Source organism: Eleutherodactylus coqui, chromosome 5, assembly GCF_035609145.1.
Source record: "Eleutherodactylus coqui strain aEleCoq1 chromosome 5, aEleCoq1.hap1, whole genome shotgun sequence".
NCBI classification, from domain to species: Eukaryota; Metazoa; Chordata; class Amphibia; order Anura; family Eleutherodactylidae; genus Eleutherodactylus; species Eleutherodactylus coqui.
Window position 1 is genome coordinate 153748362 of NC_089841.1, and position 18987 is coordinate 153767348.

At 42.8% G+C, this 18987-nt stretch overlaps 1 protein-coding gene across 1 annotated transcript in view; it reads left to right on the top strand.

Moving 5' to 3' along the window:
- The window catches only part of ULK1 (unc-51 like autophagy activating kinase 1), an 89294-nt gene that overhangs the window by 54093 nt on the left and 16214 nt on the right, over positions 1 to 18987 (top strand). Inside the window, exons 9-18 of the mRNA XM_066603424.1 lie at positions 3570 to 3628; positions 5909 to 5991; positions 6595 to 6645; positions 8216 to 8304; positions 9629 to 9800; positions 13542 to 13596; positions 14009 to 14095; positions 14746 to 14868; positions 17029 to 17180; positions 18222 to 18305. Of these exons, the coding sequence (XP_066459521.1) occupies positions 3570 to 3628; positions 5909 to 5991; positions 6595 to 6645; positions 8216 to 8304; positions 9629 to 9800; positions 13542 to 13596; positions 14009 to 14095; positions 14746 to 14868; positions 17029 to 17180; positions 18222 to 18305 (955 nt within the window). The remainder of the gene's footprint in view (positions 1 to 3569; positions 3629 to 5908; positions 5992 to 6594; positions 6646 to 8215; positions 8305 to 9628; positions 9801 to 13541; positions 13597 to 14008; positions 14096 to 14745; positions 14869 to 17028; positions 17181 to 18221; positions 18306 to 18987) is intronic.

Here is an 18987-nt window from a genome sequence, read left to right on the forward strand (position 1 = left end):
GGCATGGAGGCTCTAGTACCCTGTTGGGCTGCCTGTAGCTTGGATACAAGATGTGATACGGGTGGGCATGAAGGCTCTAGTACCCTGTTGGGCTGCCTCTAGCTTGGATACAAGATGGGATACTGGTGGGCATGGAGGCTCTAGTACCCTGTTGGGCTGCCTGTAGCTTGGATACAAGATGGGATACTGGTGGGCATGGAGGCTCTAGTACCCTGTTGGGCTGCCTGTAGCTTGGATACAAGATGTGATACGGGTGGGCATGAAGGCTCTAGTACCCTGTTGGGCTGCCTCTAGTTTGGATGCAAGATGTAATACGGGTGGGTATGGAGGCATATAAATTCTGTATGGTATCCTGCGGCATATCAGTCCACATTTTCTGTAACTGAGCACCTAGATTGTGAAAACTCGTAGGCTGTCAAAGTTGGCGTTCCAGATGGTCCCATATATGTTCTACTGGCGAGAACTTTAGCGATCGGGCAGCCACATAAGTGTGGCAATGTTGTGGAGACGTTCCTGTGATACTCTTGTATGTGCGGCCGAGCATTAGCCTGCTGGAAAATGCCTCCTGGAAGCCCTGCCATGAGAGGAACACATGTGGCTGCAGGATGTCCTGAACATATCGCTGAGCTGTCATTGTCCCTTGTTCCACTACTAGGGGTTACAGACTGTCATATGCAATAGCCCCCCAGACCATCACACCAGCAGTGGGGGCAGTTTTTCCTGTAAATGTATATGACTGAATTGATAACTCAGCGGTACCATTCCATTAGTCAGTAGGGTGTGTATATATTCAGTCTGATGGGACTGGGTAATACCAAGTTGTCAGTTTATCCAAACATTTCCAGCAGAGATAAATGCGTTACAGCAAAAAGTAGAGTTGTAAGAACAGATGCCCTAGAACTATTACTTTATGAGGAATGTATTTCCTAAAATAATGATGTTCAGATGATAGAAGAGTTACCATTACTTATCAGTACTTCATAATGGCCAGTGATTCAAAGGGAATCGTGCAAAAAATGACATACAACAGCCAGAATGATATCAAAAGATAGTAGAAATCTTCAAGTTTTTATTGCATCTTACAGATGTTCAATGTGGGTGTCGTTGGTGACACTAGACAGCCTTAAATACCACACCCTGGCTGCAATTGGATCAGTAAGAGAGGATATTCCAGGAATACATCTGGGCAGAACTGGACTACCAACTTGACATCTGCCATATCACCAACAGCACCATCAAGCATCTATAAAGTGCATTAGGGCTAATGCCCACGGCCAAATTTATGCCGCGTTTCTTGCGGTGTAAATCTGCGGCAGAACTACGCAGCTATTTGGTTCTATTCAACCAAATGGCTCAGTCCTCACACGTGGACTCTGCCATGGATTTACGCCGTGGGAAAAAAATTGCGTCATGTTCTTTTTTACCGTATTATTCTGCAGTAGGACGTCTCCATTAATATAGTATTAATGGAGCCTGTGGAGAAACGCGGTAAAAAGAAACCGCGGGCGTATCCCGCTCTGTCCATGGGCAGGAGGCCTTAAAGTTTTTTCTATCTTTCCATGTCATTCTGGATGCTATATGTCGCTTCATGCATGAATAGATCAGCTCTAGTGTTCCACCATTCTCTTTGAAGCGCCTTGTATATAACCTCCTGCAATGTGTTACATTTGTCCTAAACATAACCATTACCATAAGATAGAAATCTGCCACTCAACATCAGACCATTAAGTTGTGTAACTTCGGCTCTGTTGTGTTTACTGTGTAACTACCATGAACTGGAGCTGTCCTTGAGGTGACTTAGCTCAAGTAGTTGTCAGGCACATTCTGTCTTTAGTCCTTGGCCCGTCCAGGTCACCGCGCCTCTACTGAGTGTCTATTCTTTACTACATAGCCAACTTTTTCTTTTCCTTTCTGATGCGGATGGTCAGAACTGTATTTATCGCATGGGTAACTTGTGTATATTCATTAGGTAGAATATTTTAACGCAGAAGCCCTTTCCATTTATTTTATTCACTTTTTCACATTTATCACTATTTTTCATTCTAAATGTGAGGAGATTTTAACAGTGATATGTAGGGGGTCCAAATGAAGTGAATCTCCCACCCATCAGTTTTTAATTTGGCAATTGTAACCTCAATCAGATCTCCATAGCGATATAGTGTGGCACTGATACAGTGTGTCTGGTCATTAAAGGGGTTATCCCACAAAAATCAGGTATCGCCTATCAACATGACAGGTTATAAATGTTGAATTCTTGAGACTCCCAGCGATCATGAGAATGGTGCACACGAGTCCCAATGAATGAATGGAATGGAGGTGTACAACAGTGACCCCACCACTACATTCACTGTCTGTGGACATAGTCAAATGATGTGCTTGGCTGTCACCCTCGGTCTCATAAAAGTGAATTGAGCGGTGGTTACGTATGTGCACCACCACTCCATTCACTCATGTGGACCATTCTCATGATTACTGAGGGTCCCAGTGGTTTGTGACCCAGCAATAAAACATCTATCAACTATCTTGTTGATAGGTTCACTTTGAAGGGGTTATCCCACGAAAATCATTTATCACCTATCACTAGGTTCAGGCTGCCCCACCCCGGCGCCTCTCTCTACCAAGATCGCCGAAAGTGACGTCCCGCTCCCTGTTTGTGTGTAGGGGAGCACTGTCACTGTCAGCGATCCAGGTGGGAAGAGGCCTGTGCCATTCCGTGGGGCTCGAAGCTCTATTTGGATTGATTCTTTTAGACGGGCCCACTGTACATACCTGTCTGGGTCCATGCTACCTGTGGTTCGGGCAGCATGAACCTAGTGACAAGGTAACCCTTAAGATCATTATATTAGAATTAGAATCGGACATACGTACATGGACAAAATAATGTTTGAAGTATATATGTTTCTTACTTCAAATATCCAAATTTTTCATTGGATTAAAGATAGCCATGCACATTGAATAAACGTCAGACGCACAAAGAAATTTTAAGAAATCAGGCATTTATCTAGTATGCATGGGGTCTCTTGACTCTCATCCAGATGACTAGGAAAAGAAGCATTGGACATACTGGATTGCAGTATGCCTGATCCTACATTACCAGAGGTGTCTGATTGCGGCTTTTTCCCATGTACCCATTGAGCACACACACATTCTATCTGCACGCATGTTTATGGTGGAATGAACCGACCGCTGTCTTAAGTGTACGGCCGCCCCCTTTTCTTGACTTCTGAATCAAAACTCGCTGCTTGGGTGTAGTGACTTCATCCCACATGTATAATATAGTAATAAATATAGTTACTTTGAGTCATTTTGTAGAATATGTGATCTTTATACAGGAAGAGCCTCGGAGAGAAGTAGTAATGCATTGCAGCAGCTTGTGGTTTGTGTAACGTAGTTCCACCTTAAGAGTAGTCCTTTTCATGGTGGTTCTATATAAGTATGTCAGTGGTTAAGGAGGTGTTTGATAGACCAATAGGATGTCTTGCTTATCGCGTGACTATGATAAAAATAATAATCCTGTTCCCGGACCTGCTTACAGTCCACCTGTGGTTAAAGCTTCCTTCTCTTTCCAGGCCAGCAGCCCCCAGGACCTTCGCCTCTACTATGAAAAAAACAAGACCCTCACACCCAAGTAATCATTCTTCCAGCATTACTGACTTTTTCCATTGACTTGCTCCCTGTCTACACCTGTTGATTCTGTGCTGAAGTTCCAGGCTACCAGGGAGATGGGCACTAGATATTTGGCACTAACTTCAGCATTCCTTAATTAACACAGCATAACTGCTTGTGCCAAGCTTAGACAGAAAGGCCTTTAATCCCTGAAGCAAATGGGGCAGGTTATTTGAGGAAACCTTTTTTTATTAATACTGAAGGAGCCTATGGGGCGCAAGAAAATGTTTTGTCTGCTCTAGTTTTAATGAGGTGTTCTACAGAAAGGGGCAAATAGGATAATATGTACAGAGGCCTGGCATGGTTGGTATTATCATCATCAGATTTCCTGAACTTGGCAAATCATTATCAGCATTATCCTAAGGTTTAGAAATAGTGTCCGAGTCTGCTGACTCTTCAATTGTAAAGCCTCTCTTAGGCCTCATGTCCACTAGAGAAATACAATTAGCAAATCCGTGCGGTTTTCTGCGGGTGAGATCCGGAGTCAAATTTGCCCATCGGAAATTATTGGCCACCCGCGGTCAATCAGATTAAATTTAACACCCGCAGAAGTGATTTAAGTCGATTTGCGGATTTTACGCATGGAAAAAAAATGCAGCATGCTCCATTTTACTGCGGATCACTCACGGATGGGCTCCATTCAGCTCATTGATTATGATCTCCCGCAAGCAATAGAAAATCAAATTAATTGTGACCTGCAGTGCATCCGCTGCAGAAATCCGCGCGGATCGTATTTTTCTAGTGGACATGAGGGCTTAGGCCGGATTCACATGACCGTATTTGTGTGCAGAATGTGCATGTACAATGCGCAGTGAATAGAACCCACAGGCCCTTCTGCAGAATATTTAGCAGCAAAATCCGCACTTCTAACATGCAAATTTTGATATGGAATTGGAAAGGGCAGAAGTCTACCAACAATTCCGCATCATAATCCGCAGTTAGACCTGCCCATTTTGGTGCAGAATTCCAGAACGGCATATTCCACAATGCTGTTGTGGAATATTCCATCCCGTGTCAATGCACCAATATGCTAGTGGTAGTTCCTGCAGGTCACACTGGCAAACTTAATTAACAAACTTCACAGACACGGATTTGCAAGTGGATTCAGAGCGTACATGCAGCCGCAAAATTGTACAAACCGCAACAATACTCTAATTGCGGATTGAGTTGCTTTTTTAATGTTATCGCTACAGTAGACATCCGTTGCGCATATGCGCAGCTTCTACAACATAACCAGACTTACTGCAGATTTGTAAACTGCAGCATTTTCCCAATTTCATGCTTTACTGCAGCAGAAAACATGCATGACATGTGGAGGGGATTTGTAAAATCTAATTAACGTGCCTTGTACTGCAAACATTTCCGCAGTGATTCCACAAGCTGGCTTCACACGGGCGCTAAAATCGTGCGAGATTTGTGCGCTACAAGACGCACAAACATGAACCCCATTCTTTTTGCAATGCCGGAATCAAATCGCGGGATGTTCTATCTTTTTGTGCTCTCGCATTGTTTTCAATGGGGCTGTGATTCACGACCCGATATGGCCCTCGCCCGTGTGAAGTTAGCCTTCTAGTTTGTAGAAGTCAAATCTCTGCCTTGTTGAACTTGTACTGATCTGCCAACAGCATTTAATTGATCTGACTGATGTATAGGTTTGTGGGCAGATATTCAGTGTAATTTGTATCTTATTCATTGCTGTTGTTTATATGCTTAGGAGTCCAGTGGGCGGCCCTACTTACGGACCGACAGCTATCGCTATGTATATATAGTACACTATCACTGACCACTTACTGGACTCCTGTATATAAAGAGGAGTATATAAATGAGTATTTCCCCCAACTCCTGCAGTCACTCCTTCTCTATAACATTCTGCCCACATGTTGCACAGATTTTCCAAGGTGGCGGGTTCCCTTTAGCCAGTCTTAACTGATCTCCAGGACGTTATATAGCTGTGCTACCGCAGAACTTCTGTCCCCTAAAAATACTTTAGAACTACAACCACATCTAGTTTAGGAGTGATGAAGAATAATACCCAGGGCACTTGCAACTGTTAAATTTAAACCTGGCAAACACGCTCCCCTCTCGCTTTTCGCTCGCACAGACTGCTCGAATCTTCTGCTCAGCATTTTCCCTATACTGTGACTTCTCACTCTTTCATTGCTCGTCTGGACAGCTTTACCCTCGTATTTTGTGCAATATGTGTTATTTATTTGGCGTGTATGTGTGTGTGTTGACATTTCAGCATCCCTCGAGAAACCTCATGTCATCTGAAGCAGCTACTTTTGGGACTTTTACAGAGGAACCAGAAGGACCGAATGGACTTTGGTAAAGTATTAATAACTTTTAACAGCGTTCCTGCCGATGCATAATAAACAAGGAAAGCTGCTTCTAGATTATTGCATCTGGCAAAATGTAGATTTTATCACTTCTTCCAGTCTAGGAAATGTATTGATTCTGCTAAAAGGGGGTTCTGTAGATATCTGCAAGCCATCGTCCACACTTGTAGTGAGAGTGTTGATTGAGTTCTCGCCGGTCAGTAGTTCTGCCCACCCCACTAAGTACACGTGCTACAGTAGCACAGGAAGCCCCCATGTTATGTCGGGACCCCTCATTGGGGCTTATTTGTACTTGACGAATAAAAACCCTGCTTTTGGTGTCCTATAAAGATATTACTATTCATGCTGTATTTGCATACATATATAGATTTCCGTGGCTTCCCCAGCTTGTAGCATGACAAAATAGACACATTTCTATATATGTCATACTTTGCAGAAACCAGTTCTATTTCAGTGGATTTCTATTACGGTTTTCTGAGTCGCAGATAGTAGATGTCATGTTGGGTATATTTAGTAACTGATATACTAGTGTGTATTAGTTGTAGGTGTGAAGAACTTTCTGTTCCTAAACTTTTCTCTCTCTCCTGTTTAGATGAATTCTTTCACCATCCGTTTTTGGATGCAGGCTCCTCCATGAAGAAATGTACGTATTACTTGAAATGCTTACAATGAAGTAGGGGGCAGCATGGCTGTGCAGTGGATAGCATTGTTAAAGGGGTACAATTTTCAGTAGATGAAGCTAATTCATTGTGTAATAGAAACTTTTACAAACTTCTTACAGACTTTCTGTAAGCATTTTTTACAGTTTTTAAGATCTCTTGTTTGCTGTCAATAGGAACTTTTATTGTTTTCTTTTAGGGCATAGAAATCTGACCTATTCATGTGATGAGCCTTCTGCTTTGACGTTCATTACATGACCAGGTTTATTCCCTGAAGGTAAACATTGAACGACAGTAAGCAGAGATCTGGAAAACTGTGTGAGAAATTGATGCAGACGACTGTGCAGTGGCCAGTACTCATAACTGCAGGCACGGCTCTCAGTGAAATCAATGAGAGCTGCGCCTGTAATTACAGACGCTGGCCACACACGTGTCTGAGCTTCGGCTTCCACTCCGATGTATCCCGTCACAGACAGCAGGCCTTGCTTGAAAAAACCCATCAATTCATTTGTGAAACCTTTTAAATAAATGCTAGGGAAAACATAATTTTTTCCTTTAAAGGGCCACTCTAGTGAAAACATATTTTTCCATCTCTGCCCCTCTCACCTGATGGCCTGTCACACTCTGGAGGTCTCCTCTGTGTATTGCAGACACTTCCATGCAGTGCAGTCCACTTATGAGGAACCATCTTGAGAGTGAGATTTTCTTACTTTCACTTTCAAATCAATCCCATGATGCATCAGCCTAGCATAAGCTAAGGTTATACCATTCTGTCTGCTGGGAAAACAGTTTAATTATTATTACCTTCTATATCCACCTAAATAAGCTGCAGACCATAGGTATACAGTCAGAGGATGAGCTGTGATCTCCTCTATTATAACTGTGTGACAGGAGCTGTATGATCATCATCAGTAACTGTGACAGAAGTTCTGTTTCCCCTTCCATGCAGTTTCGGTGGTAAGATTCATTCAGCACCATCACTCTGAACTCTGAAATTTACTAGTTTTAGACAGCATAAATCCAAGTAAATCTGAGCTGGTTCGATCTAAAATCACATGATTATCTATGGAGAAAGGGAGCAGGTGTTTCAGATAGAAAAGAATAACTAACCAAGGTAACACTAGCTAAGGCTGCCTGTCCACGGGAGCTGCTGCCTGGGAGCAGGAGCAAGCAGATGGATTTCCGCGGTGAGCCTATCTGACAGATAGGCTCACCACGGAGAATCGCGGCAATTCGCAGTATGAGGCGATTTTCTGACCGCGAGCGGAGAATCGCTTTAATTTTCCACTTGTGGACAGGGGGGGCTGCGCTTTCCATAGCAAAGCTATGGAAGAAAGCATGCACTGTATTCCCGTGGCCGGATTATCGCCGCGGGGAACGCAATGCAAAAGCGCTCATGGACAGGCAGCCTAACTTATATTTACTGGGGGGGGGGGGGGTGTAGCTGCATCATAAATGGGAAAAAAAATCACCGGCATGGCCCTTTAAGATCTGTTTTGATGATTTTATGTACAATATCCCTTATAACCTGTTCTACCCCTATTTGTCCTCTAGCTGCACCTGTGCCAATGCCATCATACCCCAGTTCAGGCTCAGGAAGTTCTTGTAGCAGTTCTTCCACCTCTCATTTGGCATCTCCACCTGTAAGTATACACTTTGCTTCTATATTTGATTATAGGCTAAGCATGTAAACCGTTTCCTTGTACTTGATGCAGTCTCAGCTTTGGCCACAAATGCAGATGTCTAAACTGAGCAACGACTGATAGCCAGATTTCTTACATCATTTTTTATGGCCTTTAGGCCTCATTCAAACGACCATATATACACGGCTAATTGAGCCACGTTGAAAAAATCGTGACCATCTGAAGCATCGGATTACAATGTATTCATTCAGATAGTTGCGATTTTTAGGCGCATAAAAAATCGCGCCAATCAAAATAGGACACCAGTGCCTGATTTTATACGGTGCGTGAAAAGATAGGTCTTGCCCTATCTTTTCCTGAAGTACGCTTTAAGTTCCTATAGGCTTCTATGGGAGCTGAACAATAGGGAGGGAGTTTAGCTGCGTCCAACGCTGGGAGAAGAAGACAGCTGGCTCTATTGAAGCATTAGCAGTTATTCCGAGGATTTCTGCCGACCGAGTAATTTCCGAGCTGCAGCGTATACTATTGCCGATACGCTGCAGCCGTCCAAGTGAATGGATGAGAAAACGCTAATTAAGATCGAGACTTGATCGCTTTTTTTTTCTTTTCTGAAAGAGGCCTTATGGAGTAAATTTCTCTCTTTCTCTTTATGGGCATCTTCACATCTCATAGCCTAATTGTGCTATTTGCAGCAATGTTCAAAAAATTTGCAGCATAGTACCATGGTTTTGCTGCAGTTTTTTAATAGTGGCAAAAAATGTGATCTGACCAGCATGGGAAACACACAAGGTTGATTTTGTTGGACTGATTAATGTTCTGATCAGCTGTATTCAGTGTCATGCCAATTAGTTTCACAATATTAATTACCATTGCACAGTATGCATACAGCAATCAGGAGCCCGTGTGGCGCAGAGTGTTGAGGCAGCAGAAATGCAGTCCTAAGCTCTCGCTCACGACCTGAAGGTTAAGGGTTCAAAGGATTGAACTCAAGGTTGACTCAGCCTCCCATCCACCCAAGGTCTGGGGGATAAAATATGACTGGGAAAGGCAATGACAAACCACCCCGCAAATACAGATTACCAAGAAAACGTCACGATGTGACATGACCCTAGGAGTCGGTCACGACTAAGTGCTTGCACCAGGGGACTTTACTTATACAGCAATCACCAGTTCACACGTTTCCTCAACAATGTCATGTAAACCGCATACTCTGTGTCGGACTATTATTTCTGCATTCTATGATGTTAACAGAGAATGTTGATAAATACACTGTATGATAAAATCTGTTAATATTTATAACCCATTTTGTGTCTTTTACCCTCAGCAATCCCTAGGTGAAATGCAGCAGTTGCAGGAGAAAACCATGGTCTCACCTATTCCTGATTCTCCAGGATTTCTTCAAGGTTCAAAGGAGTCTGCAGAGAGCAGTAGCAAAAATTCATCTTGTGACACTGATGATTTTGTTATGGTGCCTGCACAATTTCCGAGTTCCCAAGGTTAGTTTATGTTTAACATATAATATAGTGCAATCTAAGTTGTCAGTAATGTTTGTGAACAGTCAAGATAAATAAACCTGTAGGCAGGAGCTCATGAGAAGAGGAATTCGGCACAATCTAACCCTACCCCCATTATTATGGGCTGTGTGACCCTTCTTCATAATCACAGAATCATTAGCAAACAAGTGAAGAGGGAAACACTCAATTTTCTCTCCTACATGAGATGGGAAGCAGGTGGGGGCCGCTACAGAATTGCTTCTGCATTATTGTAGGGGGTGGTGGTATGCATCAACAGGGGCCCACTTAGATTTTGTAAATATGTGCCCCGCTTCTCTATAAATGCCCTTTCTTGTAAGGTTTCATTGTCTCTATGGCATGATATATAGATTTTAGGGGCCACTAAACCAAAAAGTTCAAAGCTTATAAACTTCATCCACTCCTAGGAATGGAAATATTTCTATCGGTTTTCATAATTGCCCATAGGTGACTATGGGGCACACATATTCTGTGCTTCCTGTTATTAATCTCTTGTTATTAAATAATTATTCACATTTAGCCTCTACCCGATCCAAAAGGGGATGATTGTATTCAGCTGCATAGGAAAGAGAGATGCAATTTTAGGTTTAGTGTCCCCTTGATGTACATCACTGAGACAGCCTCTTCCAATAGGTAATGAAAGAAGAGATTTGTGAATATAATCTATTCTCTGCCAGTGCATGAGTTCTGACATTCTGCCTCCATAAATTAATGATTAGTTGGTGTCAGTTGAGGCTCGTCGAACTCTCCATCTAATTCATGTCTCAGGCCATTGTTACTTTTAAGTACGCTCATTGTCAAAAAAATATCCCCCCCCCCCCAGAAGGAGTTGTCGAAATTGAATGAAACTTTCCATGTGAGATTGTAACATTAATATAAGTAAGTGATTACAATATCAGAGCAAGTGGATCATTTATTGCAGAAAACTGCCCCCCTTGAAGGGAGGCTCTAGTACCCTGTTGTCCTGCCTCTAGCTTGGATGTTAGATGTGATGCGGACGGGCAAGAAGGCATACAGGTTCTGTATGGTATCTTGCACCATTCGCTGTAACTGAATCTCAAGATCGTAGGCTGTCAAAGTTGGTGTCCCAGATGGTCCCATACATGTTCAATTGGCGATCAATCTGGAGATTTGACAGGCCACAGAAGTGTGGCAATGTTGTGGAGGTATTCCTGTGACCCCCTTGTGTGTGCGGCCGAGTATTATCCTGTTGGGAAATGCCTCTTAGAAGCCACCATGAGAGGAACTGCTCATGCTTGTCGGAGATCAGACGATCCTCTCTACTGATGGTCTATCGAGGGCATCCTGAGCCCAGTTGTCTTGTTTGCGTGCCCTCATGTATCTACTGGTCCCAACACCTCTTAACAGTCTGGTCAGAACGGCCCAGGTGGTGGCAATTCGTTGATATGACCATCCAACTTCTCACATACCAATAATTCACCCCTCCCAAATTCTTTTAGCTGGACAGAGTCTCTTTGATTGTGTCGTAGAGGCGTCTAGTGGTCAACAAGCTCTACACAAGCAGAAAAAGGGTCACTACAGACAAGTAGCCTCTGAGAACCTTCTTATAGGCCAAGGATGGAACTGCTTTTACGACCTCCTCTAATCACAACTCTAATCATTGGAACATCTGCCTGAGATGTAACTACATGCCACATTTTGTAGCAAAACGACAACTCCTTCTAGGGGTTCTATTTTTTATTTTTACAAAGAGTGTCTTTAAGAGTTAATAGCTTGTCTTCCTGCCTGACGCTCTATGAAAAGCAGGAAAATGAGGCACGGTGCAGCCCACTTCCAAGCATTTTAGAGGCACTTTGCATAAAGCTTTGATTAAATCCAGCATTTCAGAAGCAGCTGCCTTCCCCTTGAAGCCCCTTTCCAGTAAGTTGTTGAAATAGAAAGCAATGCTCAGTGATAGGCAGGGAGACTCATACAGGCTAATAGGACAATTGTGATGCTTTTGTTATTCTGTTCTTGTGCCTATGATCTTCATCTTTGCATAGTGCTAGCTAATTACCACTGCTCCGTCTGAACATAATAATTAAAGTCTGGTCTGTTTCCCAGGCAATTAAAATAAAGATTCAGATATTTTTCATACCCAAACCCAAGTCCCTTGAGGTTTGTTGACAGGGAAAAATTTACAGTTTGGCCCGGAGCTATAGGAATGGTTTAGAAACGTTACCATTTTTTTTTACTCTTGCGATTTATGTATATCTCAATTACCGTATATACTCGAGTATAAGCCGAGTTTTTCAGCACTAAAAAATGTGCTAAAAAAGCCCCCCCCCCCCCCCCCCTCGGCTTATAATCAGGTGAGGTAAAAAAAAAATACAAAACCACAATACTAACCTCTGAGCCGGAGTCTATATCCCCGGCGCGATGCTGTTCCCGGCATGATGCTCTCCCTGGCGGTGCGGCAAGCTGCTTTAGATTTCTACCCACTGTCATCTCCCTGGCTTGGTTTTCAATTCCCCAGCTGTCAGCGCTGTTAACTAAGCGCTGTGATTGGATCGAGCCCCGGCCAATCACAGCTGGCGCTTGATCATTCATAGCCATTCAGTGAATTACATCACTAAATATCTGTAATTGGTTTATCGAGTGTCGGCTGTGATTGTTTGGCGCTTGATCCAATCACAGCGCTTAGTTACGTAGTGCTGACAGCGGGGATATTGGAAAACGAGCAGGGAGATGACAGAGGGAAGAAGTCTGAAGCAGCTTGCCGCACCGCCGGGAAGAGCATCGTGCCGGGGACACAGACTCTGGCTGGAAGGTGAGTATTGCTTTTTTTTTTTTACCTAGTATATACTCAAGTATAGCTAGGCTTATACTCGAGTCAATAAGTTTTATTAGTTTTTTGTGGTAAAACTTATTGACTCGGCTTATACTCGGGTCGGCTAATACTTGAGTATATGCAGTATTTGATTTTATTTCCTGGTTAAATTAGTCTATCTATCTATCTATCTATCTATCTATCTATCTATCTATCTATCTATCCATCTATATCTGGTCTTATGATGCAAACCTCAGCACTAAAGGAATGATTTGGAAGTATTTCAATGTTTTTTCTTGGATCCATGTATAACTCTGTTGACATAAACAGAGGCAAACGGATAAATTAAATGTGATTTTATGGGTATGTTCACATGTTTGCTGCAGATTTTCCGCAGTCCATCTGTACCAAAATCCACGCCAAGATCACAACCACTAGCTGCACATTTTGATGCAGGCTTTGGTGTGGATCTGCTGATAGTTTCATCCCATCATTTAATTTCAACTGAAGGGTTGACATCTGATGTAGATTCGCACCAAAACCTGCTGATTTACTGTGGATTTTTCTGCTTGTGAAAATTCGAAAGCAAATCTACCACGTGTGAAACTAGCCTTGGGGCGCGTTTGCACGTGGCAAATTTTGCTGCAAATCCACAATATATTTTCTGCTACGGTATTTGGTATGAATCCACACTGAAATCTGCATCGAAATTCACAGTATTTGGTAAAGATTTTGACGTGTGAACAAACTCTTAGAGAATATTGGCAAAAATATTTTGAAAATGCAGCCAAAAAGAAGGGGAATATATATTTTCCTGCATTTTCTGTGTCTGCATTGTCCATGTAGCCAACAAGAATCTGTTGGATAATTGTATCTCAATGTAGTCAGCTTTATGATCACTATCGGCTAATCAGTTGTTTGTTATGTTCCACTAGATATCGCAGAAGCTACCACAAGCAAGCCTATCCAAGATACATTAATGTATAGCGGGTAAGCAAACTAGCCTTCCAGTTCAGACATTCTACAGATCATCTATCTCAAAGTTAGTAATATATGACCCAAGCTGGCCACCCAGTACAGATAGCGCCCAGTTCGGCCAATGCATATCTGCCCTGACACCCCCATATACATGCATGTTTGGCACAGCTAGGCATGTGTGTGTTCTGAATGGAGAAATGGAGGAAAGCCGCTACTAGACAGCTCTGGCTCCAGCTTATCTCCCCAAGAAGAAGAAGATCAGTAATGTTAAGGTCCAAGTGCCCAATCCTCATCTCCTCCATCATCTGACATCAGGGGAGAGTTGGGAGGCCCACATACACATATCATTACCAAGAATATGGACACAGAAACACTAATAGAATAGTTTTTAAAGGTTTTCATCTTTATCTTTGTTTCTTCCCAGTTCTCTGTTGACATCCGCTGGCTTGGAAAGCCGAGCTCGAACACCCTCGCCAACACTTCCATACAGCTGCTCCCCAAGTCCATGCCGGTAAGAGCTTTAAAATATTTATAATAACCATCTTTCAATTGTATCAGACAAAAGATTTGTATTACGTTTTCTATTGCAATAACAGCTTCCTCAGTCTTTTGATAATTATGTGATTCCCATTATTTCTATGTTCAGCAATATTCAGATACATAAAGTAAAAAGTCCTTGAGCAGTTCTGATTTTTGTCGAATTCAAACTCATAGCAAAACATCAATCTGAATAATTTTGCCCACCTTCAGTCAATATCCATATTAAAGGGACCAAAAAATATCTATTTGAAGGCCCTTAAAAAAGAATAAACATCACCCAAAACAAACTATACCGAATTTAACACACAAGATCCCGAAGAGACAGAGCGAGTTTTCTATGTTTACCCGAAATGTTACAAGATATGTCTAAGCGGTATTGATTGGAGACCACATACTCCCACTTAATGAACTGTCATATGGCCTAGGCATGAACATCATGAACATCTTAATAGGACCTTAATCTTCTACATGTAGAAGAAGGAGCAGTTGGACAGCAGCCACTTGTATTTCTACCAGACTGTAGAACATCTCGGATAAATAATGACGTTATCTTAGCTTATTGTTGATGTTTTTATGTTAACATGTTACTTTAACTTGTATTTTTTGGGTTCTTCCCTTTAGACTATCTCAGGCACCAGCTAGTAGATATGGTCAGTCTGTGCCCATTCCAGTCCCAACTCAAATTGACAATTATCGGAGGATTGAGCAGAATTTGCAGTCGCCCAATCAGTACACACCACAGAGGTTTGTATAGAACAAGTCTGTACTCTAAGACAGTATTACATTAATAGACAATTTGGACAGTAGGGGTGAGGGCCCTGTACAGAGGAATTGAAGCAATGAACAGGAGACATGCTTCTCCAGGCTAGTTCCTAGCTTTGGAGGGTAATATCCAGCACTGACAAGTATATCTTCTTTATATAATATTCATGCTTTATTGAAGCGATACGTTAAAAACAATCTCAGTGTGGCCTCATAGTAAAAACGAGCGTTCTTACGTGGTTCAGATTATGAAGGGACGATAATCGTTCGGTCTAAACACAAGCCAATGACGAATGAGAATCGTCTACTTTTCGTTCATCGTTAATTTTCTGCAGGCATAAAAATCATCGTTGGCTTGTTCGCTTATTGTTCAGTTTTAACAGCAATCATTCAGTCCCTCTCATTCACTTGTACAGGGACTGAATGATTATCATTTGAACGAGCCAACGATGCATTTGCCTGCCTAACCAAGCTGCACGACTGCGCACAAGTTAGCGGCGACGTCACCAGCTCGTTCAAAAAAGAATCGGCCCGTCTAAAAGGACCATTAGTCTAAGATCATTAGCAGAACGAAGAGCAAGGGTAGGGTGGTAGACAGATGAGGGGGACATATAAACAAGTAAGTCTGTGGTTGTGTTTCTGTTCCCCCTGTATTGTAAGCTCTGCGGAATATGCTGGCGCTATATAAATAAAGATTATTATTATTAAGTCTTTGCCCTCCAACCTCCCTTGTCACTGAATTGCACTGAATTATTGGTGCGATAGAATATGCTAGTAAATTGTTGGTAGTACGTAGTTGTAATGGTGTGAACACTTATCTTATAGTTAGAGACATTTCAAGTAGCTATCAGTAGTGTAAAGGTACCTTCATAGGGAACAACTATCAGCCAAATAATTGCTCCACTCAGAAGAGCAAATGCAAACGATAGTTGTTCAGTGTAAATAAGGGGGATGGAATAATACCTCCACAGCGCCACCTATTGGAAGGCAGCGTTCCTTCAAGCCAAAGTCAGACTCTTTATACAAGCCTTGTAACAATGACTTGTATAGTGTAAACATGGCCACTGACAGAGTGATGAGCAATAAGTCGCTAGTTGTTTCTTTAGAGCTTACCAAAAAAATAGACGCTGGTTGATCAGAAGTCATCTGGTGTAAAATCACAGCTGTTGGTATTTGAATGGCTCGCAAACAAATTTGCCTGGTGATCTCCTCTATGAACGACATCTCGGCAAACAAATAATGACAATCGTCACTCTGTAAAAGCTAATGAACAACCATCTTTCCTGAGCAACTATCTGAACAATAGTTGCTCCATGTAAAGGTACCAAAAGATTGTAGCAACCTCCGTCTTCTTGCTGCTTTGTGAGAAACACCTGTAGAATCTTTTAAATGCTGCACAACAAGCACGGCAGTGATCAGTATATTGGCTGGGTTACAAGTGTGCCAACCTGAATGTTTAAAGGGGTTCTGACATTAAAAAAAAAAAAATTTTACTCACCTTGCCTGGCCAGGTCCGATCGCCAGGCATGTCCCCTCCAGCTGGCATCTTCTTCTGTGGCTTGTAGAAGCAGAGCAGAAGCGGTCAAAATGACCGCTTCCGGCTCTGCTCCGTCCGTCAGTCACTTCCGAGGTGAACGGACGGGCCGCTCACAGCAAGCACGTCACAAGCAGTGCTTGCTGTGGGCGGCCCGTCCGTCCTGGATGAACTCCGAGATTCTGCGCATGCGCAGTGGAGACGCGGCCCGTCCTGACTCCTGTCAGAGGGCACCTCTCCACTGCGCATGCACGCGATCCCGGGGCGGCGCGGCTTGTGGAGGAAGAAGAGGAAGAGCAGCGCCTGCTGGGAGATGACCCCCCCGATGTCAACAACAACAGGAGACAAGGTAAGTATTCTGTTTTTATGTTTTAGCAGCCATTAAACCGTGGGTTCCCTGTGTCCATTAGGCACACCAGGGAACAATGGCTGCTAAAGCATAAAAACATTATTCATGTCAGAACCCCTTTAATGTAACTAGTACGCACGTGTAACTGGTATGTATATTAATATATATATGTATGTGTGTAGCTAAATAATGTATGTTATTACATTTAATCAAAACAATAAACATGTTTTGGTTACTTATGCATTCTTCTTGTTTTAAGGTCTGGCATGGTGCGGAAGTCCAGCAGTGCCAGTCCCCTCAATTTCCTAAGAGCAGGAACATCCCCCCCTTTTCCTGTAGAAAGTGCCTCTGCACCAATGACAAGGAGGTTTTCTTTTGGAGGAGCAAAACCATACATTCCCTCTCCACAAGGTAAGCTGCTCTCTTACACGGGATTGTTGCCTTATGAAAGGTTGTGAATCAAAGGCATAAATGTTACCATAACAAACTCATTAGCAAGGTATATACAGTGTATCCAAGTGTTTATGACCTTACCTCCACTCTTGTTAAAGGGAATGTGCCAAGTTTAACACACAAAAGATAAATGTCGCATTGGTGGGGATCCAACAGCTGGCACAGTGACCGCTTTAGGCCGAATGCCCACGGACCGATTTTCGCTGTGGAAACCACAGTCAAGACACCCGTTGCGATTTCTGCAGCAATGTCCGTCCATAGACATGCTGTGTAAAATGATTCTCCCATCCCCACGAGCGGAAATCAGCTGCGATTTTCCGCTTGAAGGGGACAGAATCGCAACATCTTCTAATTTGTGCAGAAAAAACGCACGGACGGCTTCCATTGCAGTCAATGGAAGCCGTCTGTCCCACAATACTCCACGCTGTGGGCAAACCGCGTTATACTCCAGCACCGCGCATCATGCGCTACACTACACATGCACGCTGGCTCGCCGGCCAACACTCTCGTGGCAGATCCGGACAGGTGAGTATGGGGTTTCTGGGGGGCGCCAGGTCTGATTCCGCTGAGAGATTTCGCAGACGGAATCCGACCCGGGAGAAGCATGAGCCCTTAGATCCACTTTTTTAATAAGTTTTTACCATTTTCATATATCTTCTTGACATACCAAATACAGTTTAGACAACTTACAAAGCAACATCAAACACGGAATAAAATGACATGTAGTGTAAATAGTATGGTTGACTTATATTTGTGCAGTTATTAAATGCTCTGTAATAGTGCATGAAAAGCTCATGAAAGCCACAATCTAACAATAGCAAAGATTAGGCTGTATTCAGAACTACTTAAAAAGCCACATGCCGTTTAACCACAACATCATTGGTCCACAATGGATCGGGGCACAACCGTATGTGGTTTTTACAGTGCAATTCTTATTATACTGTGTGAACACACTCTTCCCCTTCCATACATAACATTCTGCTTCCATGTCTCTCACAGTGGGCACGATCCCAGAGCAGCCCGTGCTGGACATCAGCAGAAGCCCTGGAGGTGCCGAACCTAGAAACAGGAGCCCTGATTATGGTGTGTATAGCAGGAAACATACTGAAGGGAATACACATATATATATATATATATATATATATATATATATATATATATATATATATATATATATATATATATATATATATATATATATATATATACTTTATCATATACTTATATATCACTCAGCTGAGCCTCGCCTTTTTGTAAGGTCTATTACTTACTACTTAGTATAGACATGGAGGCTGGACAGATATTTGTATTAGTGCTATGTTAAACTCATAGAAGATTGCCTACACTGATACATTGCAACAAACCTCCAGCTGTGCTTACAATTAGGTCAAAAAGTTGTAACATATTTAGGCCAGTCTCACATGGACGGGTCAAATTCTACATGTGGGAGCCCAGAGTGGTGTCCGGCCCTGTTCTCGGCTGGTGTCCACGCGTACCGTGTATTTTCTGTACTGCGAATGGCCACGGCTAGCCGTCGCTCATGCGCAGTACATATTTTTCTTTTAAATTTCTGTTTTTCCTGTGCCATCGCTAGGCGATGACGTGGGTACCCGCAACCTATCCATAATGTTGATTGTGAATGGGCTGCGGGTCACACGGCTTTCAATGACTCTAATGGAAGTCATCTGTGCGGAATCCGCACAAGAATAGAACGTGCTGCAATTTTATTTCCACTTGCGGACACGCGAATGTAAAGTGAGGTGTA